Here is a 19,225-nt window from a genome sequence, read left to right on the forward strand (position 1 = left end):
TATAACCTTTAAGGCTTGACTAGTATTTTAATCAGTATATTCACACAAACGATTTATACTGTATACCACCCAGAAGTCAGAAAACGAAAATAATTGATATATTATTCCAATGTTTATGATGATTATAAATATGGTGATGATTACCAATGCATGCTCCTAATGTTCTTCTACATATTAATAAAATGCCAACATTAATCACCTGAAATGGATTCCTCAGAATAACTGAATCAGATTAGTATTAGGAAACATTCATTGTTTAAAAATAAATTTTTAAAGTGTACATGGTCTGCCACATTAAAACATTTAAAATGATTAGTACAATTCACACCCCATATAAGTCAAACTTATTTGTACAATTGTACAATTAGTGTTACAAGTTATGGACAACAGGAATTCCTAAACATTTATACAGGGAAAGCAATGACACACTGAAGGATATAAGGGTTTATGCAAAGATTTACATGCCAAAGACCTTGGAATGAGCACACTCAGTGTAAAATTATTTCATGCAGAAATAATAAACAACATAGATTAATAAAGAGTGAAACAAAGATCCTCAACAGATGTCTGATAAAACATAGAGTCAGAAGCTGAATAATTACACAGTTGCTTTAGCACACATACACATTACAACGTCTACATTGGCAGTAGCAGGACAGAAAAGGCCGGTACTGTAAGTTCATTTTCAGAATACAAGGTTGCAACAGACATAATCTTTTTCTACAGTATATCCAAACAGATTTCATATTGGTTTTTTTTCCAAGCAAGTTACACTAGTGTTTTCATTGAAAAATATCAGCCTTCCAAATACAAGTGAATTACTTTTTCTAATGAACAAAATGGTCAACCTCGTTAGGAAAAAAAAGGGTAAACACAGGTTCTCACACTGAACAGCATACAGATTAGGTCATTTAATCTGTACGCTCATTAATATTAAACTTGAATTTTGTATTAAAACACCTCCAACACAGAGTACACTAATTATAGGTTTTTCCACCTGACTTAATCTAGTGGCTACGTAAAGCACATTTCTGTAAAAAACACTTCTCGTATTAAGTACATTTATATGGCTTATCACCTGTATGAATCACCTCATGGCGAGTTAAAGAACTTTTCTTTGAAAAACACTTCCCACATTGAGAACATTCAAAGGGCTTTTCACCTGTATGAATTCTCACGTGTCTATCTAAATCACTTTTTGTATAGAAACACTTATCACACTGAATACATGCATAGCGCCTGTCATCTGTATGAATTCTCATGTGTCTATTTAAACCAGATTTGGAATGAAAACACATCGTACACTGTGTACATTGGAAGGGTTTTTCACTTGAATGAATTAACTTATGGTAATTAAAGGCACGTCTCAGTGAAAAACACTTCCCACACTCAGTACATTTGTAGGGTTTTTCACCCGTATGAATCATCTTGTGGTCATTTAAAACACTATTTTGGGAAAAACACTTCCCACACTCAGTACATTTGTAGGGTTTTTCACCCATATGAACCATTTCGTGGCACTTTAAAGCACGTTTCTGTCTAAAACACTTCTCACACTGAGTACATTTATATGGCTTTTCGCCCGTATGAATCATCATATGGTAAGTTAAAAGACTTTTCTTTGAAAAACATTTCCCACACTGAGTGCATTTGTTCAGGTCTTCACCTGTATTATTTTTACTTCCGTTTTGTTGAATTGTATTGTTTCGACAGAAATTCAATAGGCTTGGGTTTTTACTTGAATTAGGTATCATGGGTGCCGTATGAATACTCTGGTGGCGATTTAAAGTACCTTGTTGGGTAAAGCACTTCCAACAGTGAATACATCTGTAGGGCTTTTCACCAGTATGAATTCTCATGTGTATATTTAAATGAGATTTAACACTGAAACACTTATCACACTGAATACATTTGTAGGGCTTTTCACCTGTATGAATTCTCATGTGTGTATTAAAACGTGATTTAAAATTGAAACGCTTACCACACTCAATACATTTGTAGGGTTTTTCACCTGTATGAGTTATTATGTGAATATTTAAGTCACCTTCCTGTGAAAAACACTTTTCACAATGTGTACACCTGTATGGCTTTTCACCTATACTAATTTCGCTTTTATTTATGCAAATTGTCTTCTGTTGAAAGAAATGCAACAGGTCTGGGTTTTTTGAGTTATTTATCATGGGTGCTGTATGAATACTCTGGTGGCGATATAAATAAAGCATTCGGGAAAATCCCTTCCCACACTCAGTACATTTGTAGGGTTTTTCACCTGTATGAATCCTCTTATGATAATACAAAATACTCTTTTGTGAAAAACATTTTTCACACTCAGTACATTTGTAGGGTTTTTCACCTGTATGAATCCTCATGTGGCAATTTAAAGCACCATTCTGTGAAAAACACTTTTCACACTCAGTACATTTGAATGGCTTTTCACCTGTATGAATCCTCTTGTGGGATATTAAAGTACTTTTCTGTGAAAAACACTTCTCACACTGCGTACACCTGTACGGCTTTTCACCTGTATGAATCCTCTTGTGGACACTTAAAACACTTTTATGTGAAAAACACTTCTCACATTGTTTACACCTATATGGCTTTTCACCTGTATTCATTTTTTCTTTATGTCTGTGAATCGTCTTTCTCCGACTGTTTGTACTTTTCTGTAGGACAATTCTGTTATTCTCATTGATTAGGTCACAGTTATGATCTAAATCCCCACATTGGGTCAGCGGATGATGAATTTCTTCTTTTTTACAGTTTCGGTTTGGCTCTCCTGCACATTGCCCTGATTCAGTCTGGTCTTTGTGACCAACAGCAGCTCCATTCATCACAGTATTCATGAGATCACTCACCAAACATTCACTGGATTCATACTTGATGCGATCTGATTTAATATTAACATATTTAATATCCTGTAATTCACTGATGTGTTCTACCTTAACATATCCACCATCAACAGACTCTGTTTTGATTTGGTCAGAATGCAGATGGCTTATACATCGCAGCTCTGCACTGTCTAGGCTCTCAGTCTTAGTAAGATCCCCAGTGTGGTGGGAGCCCAGATCAGTTTCTGTTTTAATAAGTGATGCGTGCGTGTGATGTACACCACTGACCCCAATGTGTGCTGTAACACCCTCTGGCTCCAGTGTGTTCAGTCCTGGTGCAGCACACTCTGTCTCTGACTCTGCCATGTGGACAGGCTCCAGTCCACTGAGTTCCTCTTCTTTCTGTCTGATCCTGTGCTGCTCAGTGAGCTCTGGTAGTGTTGTCTCAGTGTTCTGTCTCAGACAGACTCCTGCCTGCATCATACTGCTGCTCAGAAGTGCAGCTCCTGGAGGGAAACAGGGGAAGGGATTTAGCCTAAATCAAACAGGTCCTACTGCAGCAGCTGACACATTCTTTACACTCTGCAGTCCTGCAGATGCCTTACTGATCCTTCATAATGTCTGAGACAAAACTGTTCTTTCAGTTTTTGATTTGCGTCTGTACTCCACAGTTTTAGATTTGTAATCAGGCAACTCACATGTTGTTAAAATGCAGATCCTCAGCAAGACTTCTGGCAGCAGGTTTCGATGCCGACTACTGACCACGCAAGTCTTCATGGACAAAAGTACAGAGGATACACTGCAAGATGCAATCCACAAGATATCGGCAAAAACAGGATGGCCAGGTTACAGATTGTTAAGAAGTACCTAAAGGACCCGGCAAAATTCAGGATAAAGGTCGTGTGGACCGATGAGACCAAGACTCACTTGCATCAAAGTGAATGCAAGAGAAAACTGCAGAGGTTTGATAAATATTATATTTAAAGTATTACAAAACACAGTATAAATTCATAATTTATTCTTCATGCACGTGAATATGTTACCATCTAGTCTGTAAATAGCCTTTATTGCTAAACCTGATCAAAAACATGGGCAGTTTAATTTGATAAGGATGTGATAACTATTATTAAGGAAAATAAAAATGTTTTGAAATAGGTCCATCATGAGATGCAGAGTGATTGAAAAGGGTTAATGGTGTTTCATTAAGAATTCACATTTGTTTCCTTAAGAACTGGCTTTGAGCAACAACAAAACAATTCCAATTCCAGGCCTACTTAATGAATTCATTGTCAAATGTAGTTTAACTTTCTGATAATCTTATACCACTGAGCAAAACTGCTTGAATTTCCACTAGTCTTAGAACATCCTTGTTGCCTACAGGGGTGGCTACGTAGAAGTAGCGCATGCCAAGATTAGCATTTACTCATTGTCTCTAGTTAATTTTAGCTATCTAGCTATAGCCCAATATCTGACCTCAGCTATCTGACCATTCTTCATAAGCCTGTACGTCCTGTCTCTCATACTGGGACTGACAGAACGGACAAGCTGGCCCTCAGACAAATTACGCTCCACTACATTGCCAGATTAGTAGTGGTTTTCACTAGAGATGGGTACGAACAATGGATTGATCGTCGGACACGTGCCTACTCGATCTTGTTGGTGAGCCGTTGTACAAGCGCGATAATGGCCGAGTGGTTGAGCACTGTGCCGTTTGAATGCCCTGTGCTGAGGGAAATTGTCCAATGCGAATTTACTACCTCCGTAAATAGTAATGCGAACGTGCGTTCTAAAATATGCGATTCCAAGGCAAAGGGAATATCAGCCTGTCTACGTATTGTAGCAAATACCCTATATGCTAGCGCTGAGCAACGAACGCTACTTTTTATGACAACACTCAATCGGGGTCCCTAATTTTAAAATTCAGTTCGGCTTTAAGTCAAAATGTTGTCACAGCATGCATTCCTTGCAAAACCAGCTTACAGCTTTCCCAAGCTTGAGATGCCGCTTCTAACCTATTTTTTACAGTCTCTGCTACAGACTGACCTTCCAGTTACAGGGTGCTTCTCAATACCAAGAACGCACACGTAGAGTTACAGACTTTGAGAATCACCCACAGTCTCACTCCCTGGCTGTGTCCGAATCAGAGACTGTGAAAAATAGGTCCGAATAGTCCGAATTTTTTTGCTTAGGAAGGTTCCTAACTGAGTGAAATAAGCCGGAAGTATCTAAGTGGCAGTCACGATAAGAGTAGGCCGAATTCTCTAAATGCTAAGGAAAAGTGCTTCAAAAATGCTTCCCTGACACAGTTAGTCTGTCTTTCAAGAAAAAGGGCTACGAGACGTTTTTAGCCAGATGATGTTTTTAATTCAACATGTTTGAAACTTAAGAATGATGATATGTACACAATAGATTTGTAGGCCTAACGTGTTATGCCTATCTTGCATTAAATTTAACAATTATTTTCATAAACTCTTCAAAAAAGTTTGGAAAATTGTGTTTGGTCGATCATATCTCTGTTGTTACTGTATTAGCATTGTATCTTATATCATTGGAAAGCCTGTTCATTTCCCTTTACAATGATGTCCTATTTGTAAGGATCATGCATCTGTGGGATGAGCAACACAGCTGATTATGTGGGTGGGGCCCCAAGTGAAATGTGCCAAATTTCCCTGCCAATGTCAAACAGTGTATTCTCCTGTTGGTATTGACTCTATTGTTTTGAGTTATTTGGGGGATTGAACTCTGTATCAGTAACAAGGAACAAACAAGACATATTGGTACTTTTACGCTTTATTGAGTTTACAATGAACTTTTACGCTTTATTCGTTGAGTTTACAATCATACTAACTGGGATTCATGTTGATAAATATGAGTGGACAGAAGGGTGAGCGTGGTTAACCATTCTCAATGTGACAACCATTTCAATACACATGTCCCAGCCTATCAGAATTGAGTATTCAGCCAGGCCGCTGTGGATTTCGGTTTTGTGTGCGTGCAGCAATTGTTACTGGAAAATAAAATTATTTGTGTCTTATCGGACCATGACTGTGTTTACTGACACAAACTAAGCATTAACACATGATCGACAAACTTGGGTAGGCTACTAGTGTTTGATGATCCATGATGTGAATCGATTTTGGAATCGAGAACATTGAACAATATATGCGATCCGTCGATCTGTGAAATAATTGAAAATCACCACCCCTAGTGTTCACCCCCTGTCGCTTAACATCATCACTAAATGCATCATATTTGCAAGACAAACCATGGTGCAGCATGTTGCCAAGAGACGGAGATTATTTCACGCGGTTCTAGAACTGAACCGTATTCTAGCCACAGAATTACGCACGTTATTATTATAGTGCCTATATATGAACCGGGGAGTGTAGATGGGGCCAGGCGATGAAGCCTAGTGAGTAACGCGATATCGTAAGTAAACATTACAGGAAGGAAAATAGCCCGATTTGAAACTTACTGGTGACAAAAAACAGAATCGTTAAAACATCAAGATTATTGGAGAAAACAAACTTACCGATTCGGTCATTAACGGATTACTTTAATTAATTTCATTGGATAACTTGGTACAGCCCTCGGAGGCGAATGATCCATTGAGGGTTCCATTGTTCGCTGTTTATGCGTTTTAAAAAAACAACTCCGACTTTTGTAGAACAACCTGCATTTTCCAGTGCAGTTTCCGGAACAAGCTTCTTCGATGGTGTTTATTGGCAGCCAAGACCCTGAATGGAAGGTACATTACCGCCACTTCCTGTGCTGGAGTGTGGCGCAGATTGGTCAGATCAGGTTGTTAGGCAAGAGAGCAAACAGACGCCAGGCCTGAACCCCAAAATAGCAAGTGCATAAGGTAAAAAAAACCCCCAGTGGGGAGAAAACCCTCAAACAATTACGCCGAGAAAAAAAACTCCCTAATGGGAAGAAATATAGAGGAGAACCATGCTATAGAGGGGGAGCCCATCCTCCACTGGCCAGCCTGGTGTAAAGTACCAGACAAATAAAATGGGTTAAGCTGGTTAGCTGAGGTGAAAGCTAACAGGAATAGACCAAATGGTATAGTTCAGAGTAATGCAGTTTAGATGATCCAGATGATGGATCTGGAGGTGCAAGACAGTGTCAAGGCATGGGCAGGGAAGGAAGAGGGCTGAAGCAGTCCATTACCATGAAGTGAAGAAGAGGACTGGAGCGATCTTAAAATAGTCTATGACAGCGAAGTGGGACACTAGCACCCACACTAAAGTGAGTTATTTTGAGAATATGAGGAATAATTTCATACATAAAAAAGTCTAGGATGGTTTGTGAATCTAACCTCGCATTCTAACCTCAATGCTGTAAACCAGCTAACCAGCTAACTTGTATCCAAGTTGTATGCAAGCTGCACACAACTTGGATACAACTTGCAAACTCAATAGTAAGCAAGTGTGCTGACAGATACGGCCCCAGTATGATTTCTTGAATCTTTTCCTTTGCCATTGTAGCTTGGCAGTTCTTGATGCCAAAAATATCAGTATTTCTGCCCATATACTGATACACAATTTGTATTAATTACCTTATTTGGAAGCTGGTTGAATAATGTTTTTTGAATAATTTTGCTATTTTCTCATTGCCAACAATTAAAAATACATTGTTATTGCCATGCCAAATAATCTCTGATCTAACATCCTCCCTCATCATTCAAAGCACTCACTTCCCATCAGGCTGTGGGTGTGAATGTACAAGAAAGTCAGATGGAGTAAGAGAATATTATGATCAACAAAATGGCTATATGAGGAAATTTCAATAACACTACAACCTTTAAGGCTTGACTAGTATTTTAATCAGTATATTCACACAAACGATTTATACTGTATACCACCCAGAAGTCAGAAAACGAAAATAATTGATATATTATTCCAATGTTTATGATGATTATAAATATGGTGATGATTACCAATGCATGCTCCTAATGTTCTTCTACATATTAATAAAATGCCAACATTAATCACCTGAAATGGATTCCTCAGAATAACTGAATCAGATTAGTATTAGGAAACATTCATTGTTTAAAAATAAATTTTTAAAGTGTACATGGTCTGCCACATTAAAACATTTAAAATGATTAGTACAATTCACAGCCCATATAAGTCAAACTTATTTGTACAATTGTACAATTAGTGTTACAAGTTATGGACAACAGGAATTCCTAAACATTTATACAGGGAAAGCAATGACACACTGAAGGATATAAGGGTTTATGCAAAGATTTACATGCCAAAGACCTTGGAATGAGCACACTCAGTGTAAAATTATTTCATGCAGAAATAATAAACAACATAGATTAATAAAGAGTGAAACAAAGATCCTCAACAGATGTCTGATAAAACATAGAGTCAGAAGCTGAATAATTACACAGTTGCTTTAGCACACATACACATTACAACGTCTACATTGGCAGTAGCAGGACAGAAAAGGCCGGTACTGTAAGTTCATTTTCAGAATACAAGGTTGCAACAGACATAATCTTTTTCTACAGTATATCCAAACAGATTTCATATTGTTTTTTTTTCCAAGCAAGTTACACTAGTGTTTTCATTGAAAAATATCAGCCTTCCAAATACAAGTGAATTACTTTTTCTAATGAACAAAATGGTCAACCTCGTTAGGAAAAAAAAAGGGTAAACACAGGTTCTCACACTGAACAGCATACAGATTAGGTCATTTAATCTGTACGCTCATTAATATTAAACTTGAATTTTGTATTAAAACACCTCCAACACCGAGTACACTAATTATAGGTTTTTCCACCTGACTTAATCTAGTGGCTACGTAAAGCACATTTCTGTAAAAAACACTTCTCGTATTAAGTACATTTATATGGCTTATCACCTGTATGATTCACCTCATGGCGAGTTAAAGAACTTTTCTTTGAAAAACACTTCCCACATTGAGAACATTCAAAGGGCTTTTCACCTGTATGAATTCTCACGTGTCTATCTAAATCACTTTTTGTATAGAAACACTTATCACACTGAATACATGCATAGCGCCTGTCATCTGTATGAATTCTCATGTGTCTATTTAAACCAGATTTGGAATGAAAACACATCGTACACTGTGTACATTGGAAGGGTTTTTCACTTGAATGAATTAACTTATGGTAATTAAAGGCACGTCTCAGTGAAAAACACTTCCCACACTCAGTACATTTGTAGGGTTTTTCACCCGTATGAATCATCTTGTGGTCATTTAAAACACTATTTTGGGAAAAACACTTCCCACACTCAGTACAATTGTAGGGTTTTTCACCCATATGAACCATTTCGTGGCACTTTAAAGCACGTTTCTGTCTAAAACACTTCTCACACTGAGTACATTTATATGGCTTTTCGCCCGTATGAATCATCATATGGTAAGTTAAAAGACTTTTCTTTGAAAAACATTTCCCACACTGAGTGCATTTGTTCAGGTCTTCACCTGTATTATTTTTACTTCCGTTTTGTTGAATTGTATTGTTTCGACAGAAATTCAATAGGCTTGGGTTTTTACTTGAATTAGGTATCATGGGTGCCGTATGAATACTCTGGTGGCGATTTAAAGTACCTTGTTGGGTAAAGCACTTCCAACAGTGAATACATCTGTAGGGCTTTTCACCAGTATGAATTCTCATGTGTATATTTAAATGAGATTTAACACTGAAACACTTATCACACTGAATACATTTGTAGGGCTTTTCACCTGTATGAATTCTCATGTGTGTATTAAAACGTGATTTAAAATTGAAACGCTTACCACACTCAATACATTTGTAGGGTTTTTCACCTGTATGAGTTATTATGTGAATATTTAAGTCACCTTCCTGTGAAAAACACTTTTCACAATGTGTACACCTGTATGGCTTTTCACCTATACTAATTTCGCTTTTATTTATGCAAATTGTCTTCTGTTGAAAGAAATGCAACAGGTCTGGGTTTTTTGAGTTATTTATCATGGGTGCTGTATGAATACTCTGGTGGCGATATAAATAAAGCATTTGGGAAAATCCCTTCCCACACTCAGTACATTTGTAGGGTTTTTCACCTGTATGAATCCTCTTATGATAATACAAAATACTCTTTTGTGAAAAACATTTTTCACACTCAGTACATTTGTAGGGTTTTTCACCTGTATGAATCCTCTTGTGGGATATTAAAGTACTTTTCTGTGAAAAACACTTCTCACACTGCGTACACCTGTACGGCTTTTCACCTGTATGAATCCTCTTGTGGGATATTAAAGTACTTTTCTGTGAAAAACACTTCTCACACTGCGTACACCTGTACGGCTTTTCACCTGTATGAATCCTCTTGTGGGATATTAAAGTACTTTTCTGTGAAAAACACTTCTCACATTGTTTACACCTATATGGCTTTTCACCTGTATTCATTTTTCCTTTATTTTTGTGAATTGTCTTTCTCCGACTATTTGTACTTTTCTGTAGGACAATTCTGGTATTCTCATTGATTAGGTCACAGTTATGATCTAAATCCCCACATTGGGTCAGCGGATGATGAATTTCTTCATTTTTACAGTTTTGGTTTGGCTCTCCTGCACATTGCCCTGATTCAGTCTGGTCTTTGTGACCAACAGCAGCTCCATTCATCACAGTATTCATGACATCACTCACCAAACATTCACTGGATTCATACTTGATTTGATCTGATTTAATATTAACATATTTAATGTCCTGTAATTCACTGATGTGTTCTACCTTAACATATCCACCATCAACAGACTCTGTTTTGGTTGGGTCAGAATGCAGATGGCTTATACATCGCAGCTCTGCACTGTCTAGGCTCTCAGTCTTAAGATCCCCAGTGTGGTGGGAGCCCAGATCAGTTTCTGTTTTAATAAGTGATGCGTGCGTGTGATGTACACCACTGACCCCACTGTGTGCTGTAACACCCTCTGGCTCCAGTGTGTTCAGTCCTGGTGCAGCACACTCTGCCTCTGACTCTGCCATGTGGACAGGCTCCAGTCCACTGAGTTCCTCTTCTTTCTGTCTGATCCTGTGCTGCTCAGTGAGCTCTGGTAGTGTTGTCTCAGTGTTCTGTCTCAGACAGACTCCTGCCTGCATCATACTGCTGCTCAGAAGTGCAGCTCCTGGAGGGAAACAGGGGAAGGGATTTAGCCTAAATGAAACAGGTCCTACTGCAGCAGCTGGCACATTCTTTACACTCTGCAGTCCTGCAGATGCCTTACTGATCTTTCATAATGTCTGAGACAAAACTGTTCTTTCGGTTTTTGATTTGCGTCTGTACTCCACAGTTTTAGATTTGTAATCAGGCAACTCACATGTTGTTAAAATGCAGATCCTCAGCAAGACTTCTGGCAGCAGGTTTTGATGCCGACTACTGACCACGCAAGTCTTCATGGACAAAAGTACAGAGGATACACTGCAAGATGCAATCCACAAGATATCGGCAAAAACAGGATGGCCAGGTTACAGATTGTTAAGAAGTACCTAAAAGACCCAGCAAAGTTCAGGATAAAGGTCATGTGGACTGATGAGAAAAAGACTCACTTGCAACAGAGTGAATGCAAGAGAAAAGTGCAGAGGGTTGATAAATAATATATTTAAAGTATTACAAAACAGAGTATAAATTCATACATTAACATTTTTGCGTGCATGAAGAATCAATCTAATTTTCAAACAGCTTTTATCACTGAACCTGATCAAAACATGGGTAGTTGAATTTTTTATAAGGATTTAAAAATGACTATAATTAAGGAAAATAAAAATGTTTTGAATCATACATGAAGACTGATTGAAAAGGGTGCATGGTGTTTCATCAAGTATTCATATTTTTTCCGTGAGAACTGACTTTGAGCAAAATTTCCAATTCCAGGCCTACTAATTTATTGTCAAATGTAGTTTAACTTTCTGATCACCTTAGACCACTGAGCAAAATTTCTTGAATTTCCACTAGCCTTAGAACATCCTTGTTTTCAACAGGGGTGGCTACTTAAAAGTAGCACATGACATGATAAGCACTTACTCATTCTGTGTACTTCATTTCAGCTATCTAGCTATAGCCCAATAACTGAAGTCAGCTAACAAGCAAAACTCTTCATAAGCATACGTCTCTCAAGCTGGCCCTCAGACAAATTACGCTCCATACGGCCTGACATTTAGTGGTTTTCACGAGAGATGGGTACGAGTAATGGATTGATCGATTACTCTTCGGATACGTGCCTACTCGATCTTTTATATTCACTCATACTTTTTACGTACACTGTGTCGGAACTTGGCCCCATTTATCAATTAATCATACAGTAGCCTATGTAAAAATATGAACTGAGTAAGCCAAATCTTTCTTGAAACGTACGTTTTGTTTACAATTATGCTTTTTGTTGGTGAGGCGTGGTACAAGCGCGAAAATGTCCGAGTGGTTGAGCATTATGCCGTTTGAATGTCCTGTGCTGAGGGAAATTACTACCTCCGTCAATTGTAATGAAAACAACAGTTTCAAAATATGCGATTCCAAAGCAAAGGAAATGTCAGCCTGCCTAAGTATTCTAGAAAATAACCTATAGGCTACCGCTACTTTCTAGCTGACAACACTCAACCGGGGTCCCTAATATTAAAATTCAGTTCGGTTTTAAGTCAAAATTGTATCACAGCATTTTTGTTATCGTATATAAGAGTGATTGAACTTTTGCAGGCAGTACTCCCATACTCACCGTACATTGAGAAGTAGCCTAATATACATGTCTCGGCCTATCAGAATTGAGTATTCAGCCAAGCAGTTGTGTATTTTGGTGTTGTGGGCGTGCAATAATTTTTAGTTGAAAATAAACTTATTTGTGTCTTACCGGACCATGACTGTGTTTACTGACACAAAGCAAGCATTAAGACTTTATTACAATGGAAAAACTTGGCTACGGGTGTGCGACCATGCAATTTCTATAGCTAGGCTACAACCAATGCTGCCGCCCGGCCAAGATGCGTTCTAAAAAATAGATTCCTCTCCATGCCAGGAATCGATTTTGCATTCGAGGACATTGAACATTATGCGATCCGTTGAACTGTGAAATAATTGAAAATCACCATTCCTTGTGTTCACCCCTACACACAGTCTTATCCTCATCTCTAAAAAATGCAAGACAAACCATGGTGCAGCATGTCGCCAACAGATGGAGAATATTTCACGCGTTTGACTACTGTGAAGCACTTTGTTTCCTGTAATGAAAAGTGCTATACAAATAAAGATATTATCATTGCTTCTAGAAGTCAACCGAATTCTAGCCACATAACTACACAAGTTACCTCAGTGCGTACATAGGAACTAGAGTGTAGATTGGGCCAGACAATGAAGCCTAGGAAGAAACGGTATATCCTAAGTAACCATTACAGGAAAGTAGCCTATTTGTCTGGATTTGGACTTGAAACTTACTGGTGAACACAACTAACAGAACCGTTAAAGCATCAAGATTGGAGAAAAGAAACTTACCGATTCGGTCATTAATTAATTACTTCAATTCATTAATTTCACTGGATATAACTTGGTACAGTTTTCAGAAGCCAATGATCCATTGTGCGTGTTCGCTATATCTGTGTTTTTTTTAAAAACCAAGTCGGAGTTTTGTAGAACGACCTGCATTTTTGGGTGCAGTTTCCGGAACGAGCTTCTTCGATGGTGTTTATTGGGGCCCACAGACTGCATGGAAGGTACATTACCGCCACCTACTGGAGCGTGGTGCAGATTAGATCTGGTCAGATCAGATAAGGCCCGAACCCCCAAATAGCAAGTACATTAGGTTAAAAAAAACTCCCAGTGGGGAGAAGACCCTCAAGCAGCAGCGAGAAAAAACAACCCAATGGGAAGAAATCTTGTAAGGAACCCGACTATAGAGCTAGAGCCCATCCTCCACTGGCCAGCCTGGTATCAATTACCAGCAGTGGCGTAAGGTAGTTACGACGGGCCCCAGTGTACGCTAGTTACGATTTATGAAGCGCGCAGGCACACACACCATTAGGCGTATATATATTTTACATCCACCTAAACCGTGCCTGACACCCGTTTGACCGTACGCGCGACATGGTTATCTAATGCTAGGAATAGCCTACCTAGCATCTACTAGGCTATTAACTAGTTTACCATAATTTATAGACTGGCTATCCACCTGGTAGTGACCATAATTTATCCAACCTGTAGCCTAGTAAGCCTACCATAATGTATGTATAACTTGTCTTGAAATTTATATCTAATAGCCTAACGTTATGATTATTTAGGACTTACGTTATATCTAGCTTGCTATCCTAACGTTACCTGCTGCATGATTGTTGCCACACCACTGAGGGCAGCGATGCTGATGCCGGCCGAACTGCTGCATTGCTGCTAGGAGGGGGGTCGTCGTTCGTGGGCTGGAGACTGTTTTTCATAAAAAAAGGAATCTAATTTAGGGAGCTTTGCTAACTTCTCCTGTTCTTTTCTCGCTTGTCTTTTCGTTTTTAACAAACTAGGCTATATAACAAATAAATGGAGCGTAGGCTTCTCGCAGATAATCATAGAAAGGGAGCCCGCACTCTTAATAGATATAGATTATGAATGTGAGGACGGCTTAGGCCGAAACATGTCTGTCTCTTTGTCCAAATAGGAATAAAAATTAAAATGATTTTGTTGCGTAGACATTCATATATCTAGTCATTAAGAGTGCGGGCTCGCGTCTTTCCTTTCTATATCTGTATATGACAAAAATACCAAAGAAAAAAAGAAATTACTCATTTAATTGAAGTTTTTTAAATAGTTTATTTATAGTTTTTATAGTATATGTAGAATAAGCATATCATTTCGTTATAGATTGCTACAGACTATTTCACCAAAAAAAAAAAAAAATGAAAACCATGACGGAGATGGGTTTGCCTTATCGAGGGCATACATAGCAAAAGGCACCGTTTTTAATTTAATGTGAGTTCTTCTTTGAACACAGGCGTACTTCCGAGGTGGCAAGCTGAATCACTCGCAAGGGCCCGTTCTCTGCCCAACACATTGCTGGAGGGCCCGCTCTCTCTATGGCTGCCCCTACCCCCACCCCCACCCCACAGGCCCCAGTGCAACTGCACTATCTACGCCCCAGATTACGAGACAGCAAATAGAATGGTTTAAGCTGGTAAGCTGAGGTTAAAGTTAACAGGAATAGACCAAATGGTATAGTTCAGAGTAGTGCAGTTTAGAGGAGCCGGATGATGGATCTGGAGCTGCAGACAGTGTCAAGGCATGGGCAGGGAAGGAACAGGGCGGAAGCAGTCCATGACCATGAAGTGAAGAAGAGGACTGGAGCGATCTTAAAATAGCCTGTGACAGCGAAGTGGGACACTAGCACCCACACTACATATGAAAGAGTTATTTTGAGAATATGAGGAATAATTTCATACATCAAAAAGTCTAGGATGATCTGTGACTCGTGATTTCACATTCTAAGCTCAATACTGTAATATAGCTAATTGTGCAGAGCTACTACGAGGAATACATCTTTTACTAGAGAAACTGGACATTCGACACATGCAATGTAGTGTGTTCCCACAATCCACTGCATGAGAGGCCAATCAGGAAGTGATAAGATTGCTATTTTCAATGGGTGAGATGAAAGGTCAATGTTATTGACTAGAATGAAAGGTTGCACCAATAAGAATGAAACTTCCGATATAGTGTCTGACTGAGCTTAAATATGAAAACAATTTACATGTTCAAATGACACGTTCGACACGTCAGGGCTGCACTCCCTGGAAGAATTCTGCCAATAGTGAGACCTAGGTCATCACCGTCATCATTGCACTTCAAAATTGACTCGAGTTTCCAATTCGGACACAGCCCCATTTACTGGCGTTTAGCAGACGTTCATATCAAGAGCGACTTACACATCATTTACATTGCATCCATTTATATAGCTGGATATATACCTACTGAAGCAATGCAAGTTGAGTACTTTGATCAAGGGCGCAACAGCAGTTCCCTTACCCGGGAATCGAACCTGTGACCTCTCGGGTTACAAGACCAGCTCCTTACCCATACTACACTTCCGCCATGATTTCCCCGGTATGATTTCATAAGACTTCCCCTTTGCCATTGTAGCTTGGCATTTTTTAAATGCCAAAAACATCAGTATTTCTGCTCATATACTGATATACAATCTGTATTAATTACCTTCTTTGGATACTGGTTAAATTATGTGTTATTTGCAATTTTTTCATTGCCAAAAAAAAAAAAAACATTATTGTTGCCATGCCTAATAATCTGACTTACTTATCGCTCATCATTCAAAGCACTCACTTTCCATCAGGCTGTTGGTGTGAATGTACAAGAAAGTCAGATGGAAACTATTATGATCAACAAAATGGCTATGAGGAAATTTCTAATAGCATTACAGCCTTTAAGAGGCTTGACTAGTACTTTGATCGGTATGTTGACACATACGATATATACTATTTATACGATATATATACGATATATATATATATTCCTAATGTTCGTCTAAATATTATTAAAGTGCCAATGTTAATAGCCTGAAATGAATTTTTCTGAATGTACAATAATTGAACCAGATGAGTTTTAGAAAACATTCATTGTTAAAAAAAAGTTTGCATGTTCTGACACATAAGAATTCTTAAAATGATTAATACAATTCACACCCCATATGAGTCAAACATATTTGTATAATTGTACAAAGTGTTACAAATTATGTGCAACAGGGATTAATCTATATTTATAAACGGGAAGCAAAGGAGAAAGCAATGACACATTGAAGAATGTAAGAGTTTATGTAAATATTTACATGGCAGAGGCCTTGGAATGAGTACATTCACAGTGTAAAATTATTTAATGCAGAATTGATAAACAACAAAAAATAATAAAGAGTAAAACAAAGATCATCAACTAATGAATAATAAAACTTACTGTCAGAAGTTGAATTACACTGTAGCTTTAGCACACATACTACCAATGTAGAGGTTTTAATGTGTAACAGAACCGAAAGGCCAGTACTGTAAGTTCATTTTCAGAATACAAGTTTGCAACAGACAAAATTTCTTACAACAGTGCATCCAAATATATATATATATAAAGTGATGCAAAAAAATCCTAATTCTGAGCTCAAATACTTAATTCCAGTATGTTTAGTTGAACACTGGAAAATTCCATTAGTCAAAACACCTGTCCTCACACTGAACAGCATACAGATTAGGGCTTTTAATCTGTACGCTCATTAATATTTAACTTGGATTTTGTATTAAAACATTTCCAACACCGATTACACTAATTCTAGTTCTTTTCACCTGAATGAATGAGATTGTGGCTATTTAAAGCACTTTTCTGTGAAAAACACTTCCCACACTCGGTACATTTGTAGGGTTTTTCACCTTTATGAATCGTTATGTGGTAATTTAAAGTACTTCTCTGTGAAAAACATTTCCCACACTCGGTACATTTGTAGGGTTTTTCACCTGTATGAATTCTCATGTGTCTTTTTAAATCAGATTTGGAATGACAACACTTCTCACACTGTGTACACTGGTAGGGTTTTTCCTTTGAATGAATCACCTTATGGTAATTTAAAACACTATTTTGGGAAAAACACTTCCCGCACTCAGTACATTTGTAGGGTTTTTCACCCGTATGAATCATTTTGTGGCAATTTAAAGCACGTTTCTGTCTAAAACACTTCTCACACTGAGTACATTTATATGGCTTTTCGCCTGTATGAATCATCTTATGGTAAGTTAAAAGGCTTTTCTTTGAAAAACATTTCCCACACTGAGTACATTTGTACAGCTTTTCACCTGTATTAATTTTACTTCTGTTTTGTTGAATTAGGCTTGGGTTTTTACTTGAATTAGGTATGGGTGCCGTATGAATACTCTGGTGGCGAATTAAAGTACCTTTTTGTGCAAAGCACTTCCAACAGTGAATACATCTGTAGGGCTTTTCACCAGTATGAGTTCTCATGTGTGAATTTAAATAAGATTTAACATTGAAACGCTTATCACACTGAATACATTTGTAGGGCTTTTCACCTGTATGAATTCTCATGTGTATATTTAAATAAGATTTAAAATTGAAACGCTGACCACACTCAATACATTTGTAGGGTTTTTCACCTGTATGAGTTATTATGTGGATATTTAACCTACCTTTCTGTGAAAAACACTTCTCACAATGTGTACACCTGTATGGCTTTTCGCCTACACCAATTTCACTTTTATTTCTGCAAATTGTCTTCTGTTGAAGGAAATGCAACAGGTCTGGGTTTTTTGTTGAGTTAATTATCATGGGTGCTGTACGATTACTCTGATGGCGATGTAAATAAAGAATTCGGGAAAATCCCTTCCCACACTCAGTACATTTGTAGGGTTTTTCACCTGTATGAATCCTCTTGTGGCAATTTAAAGCACCTTTCTGTGAAAAACACTTTTCACACTCAGTACATTTGAATGGCTTTTCACCTGTATGAATCCTCCTGTGGGATATTAAAGTACTTCTCTGTGAAAAACACTTCTCGCACTGCGTACACCTGTACGGCTTTTCACCTGTATGAATCCTCTTGTGGACACTTAAAACACTTTTCTGTGAAAAACACTTCTCACATTGTGTACACCTATATGGCTTTTCATCTGTATTAATTTTTCCTTTATTTCTGCGAATTGTCATTTTCCGACTGTTTGTACTTTTCTGTAGGACAATGCTGGGCTGAGTATTCTCATTTTTTAGGGCACAGTTATGATCTAAATCCCCACATTGGGTCAGCAGATGATGAATTTCTTCATTTTTACAGTTTTGGTTTGGCTCTCCTGCACATTGCCCTGATTCAGTCTGGTCTTTGTGACCAACAGCAGCTCCGTTCATCACAGTATTCATGATGTCACTCACCAAACATTCACTGGATTCATACTTGATTTGATCTGATTTAATATTAACATATTTAACATCCTGTAATTCACTGGTGTGTTCTACCTTAACATATCCACCATCAACAGACTCTGTTTTGGTTTGGTCAGAATGCAGATGGCTTATACATCGCAGCTCTGCACTGTCTAAGCTCTCAGTCTTAGTAAGATCCCCAGTGTGGGCAGAGCCCAGATCAGTTTCTGTTTTAAGTGATGTGTGTGTGTGATGTACATCACTGACCCCACTGTGTGCTGTAACACACTCTGGCTCCAGTGTGTTCAGTCCTGGTGCAGCACACTCTGTCTCTGACTCTGCCATGTGGACAGGCTCCAGTCCACTGAGTTCCTCTTCTTTCTGTCTGGTCCTGTGTTGCTCAGTGAGCTCTGGTAGTGTTGTCTCAGTGTCCTGTCTCAGACAGACTCCTGCCTGCATCATACTGCTGCTCAAAGGTGTGTAGAAGTGCAGCTCCTAAAGGGAAACAGGGGA

The 19,225-nt window shown here is 38.3% G+C and overlaps 4 protein-coding genes across 6 annotated transcripts in view; 1 reads left to right on the forward strand and 3 right to left on the reverse strand.

Annotated features, from left to right (window-relative positions):
* LOC118219968 (zinc finger protein 260-like) overlaps positions 1-19,225 on the forward strand; it is a 73,423-nt gene that overhangs the window by 17,359 nt on the left and 36,839 nt on the right. The window lies entirely within an intron of this gene.
* The window catches only part of LOC118219995 (zinc finger protein 112-like), a 28,913-nt gene that overhangs the window by 6,576 nt on the left and 3,112 nt on the right, over positions 1-19,225 (reverse strand). The window contains exon 3 of the mRNA XM_035403580.1: positions 18,619-19,207. Coding sequence (XP_035259471.1) covers positions 18,619-19,174 — 556 coding nt within the window. The 5' untranslated portion in view covers positions 19,175-19,207. The remainder of the gene's footprint in view (positions 1-18,618; positions 19,208-19,225) is intronic.
* LOC118219953 (zinc finger protein 665-like) lies at positions 94-6,643 on the reverse strand. Its single transcript, XM_035403484.1, has 3 exons — positions 6,361-6,643; positions 3,527-3,627; positions 94-3,334 (listed from the first exon to the last, which is right to left on the reverse strand). Exon 3 carries the CDS (start codon positions 3,309-3,311, stop codon positions 1,053-1,055), a length of 2,259 nt encoding a protein of 752 aa, XP_035259375.1. The 5' UTR covers positions 3,312-3,334; positions 3,527-3,627; positions 6,361-6,643; the 3' UTR covers positions 94-1,052.
* Positions 8,056-13,453, reverse strand: LOC118219954 (zinc finger protein 271-like). 3 transcript variants are annotated; one of them, XM_035403485.1, is made up of 3 exons: positions 13,310-13,434; positions 11,151-11,251; positions 8,056-10,958 (listed from the first exon to the last, which is right to left on the reverse strand). In XM_035403485.1, the coding sequence occupies exon 3, from the start codon at positions 10,933-10,935 to the stop codon at positions 8,680-8,682; it is 2,256 nt and encodes a 751-aa protein (XP_035259376.1). In that variant the 5' UTR covers positions 10,936-10,958; positions 11,151-11,251; positions 13,310-13,434; the 3' UTR covers positions 8,056-8,679. The 3 variants fall into 3 exon arrangements, with proteins under 3 accessions (XP_035259376.1, XP_035259378.1, XP_035259377.1); XM_035403487.1 differs by lacking the exon at positions 11,151-11,251 and having other exon boundaries at positions 13,310-13,453; XM_035403486.1 differs by lacking the exon at positions 13,310-13,434 and having other exon boundaries at positions 11,151-11,270.

Source organism: Anguilla anguilla, chromosome 2 (genome assembly GCF_013347855.1).
Source record: "Anguilla anguilla isolate fAngAng1 chromosome 2, fAngAng1.pri, whole genome shotgun sequence".
Lineage (NCBI taxonomy): Eukaryota > Metazoa > Chordata > Actinopteri > Anguilliformes > Anguillidae > Anguilla > Anguilla anguilla.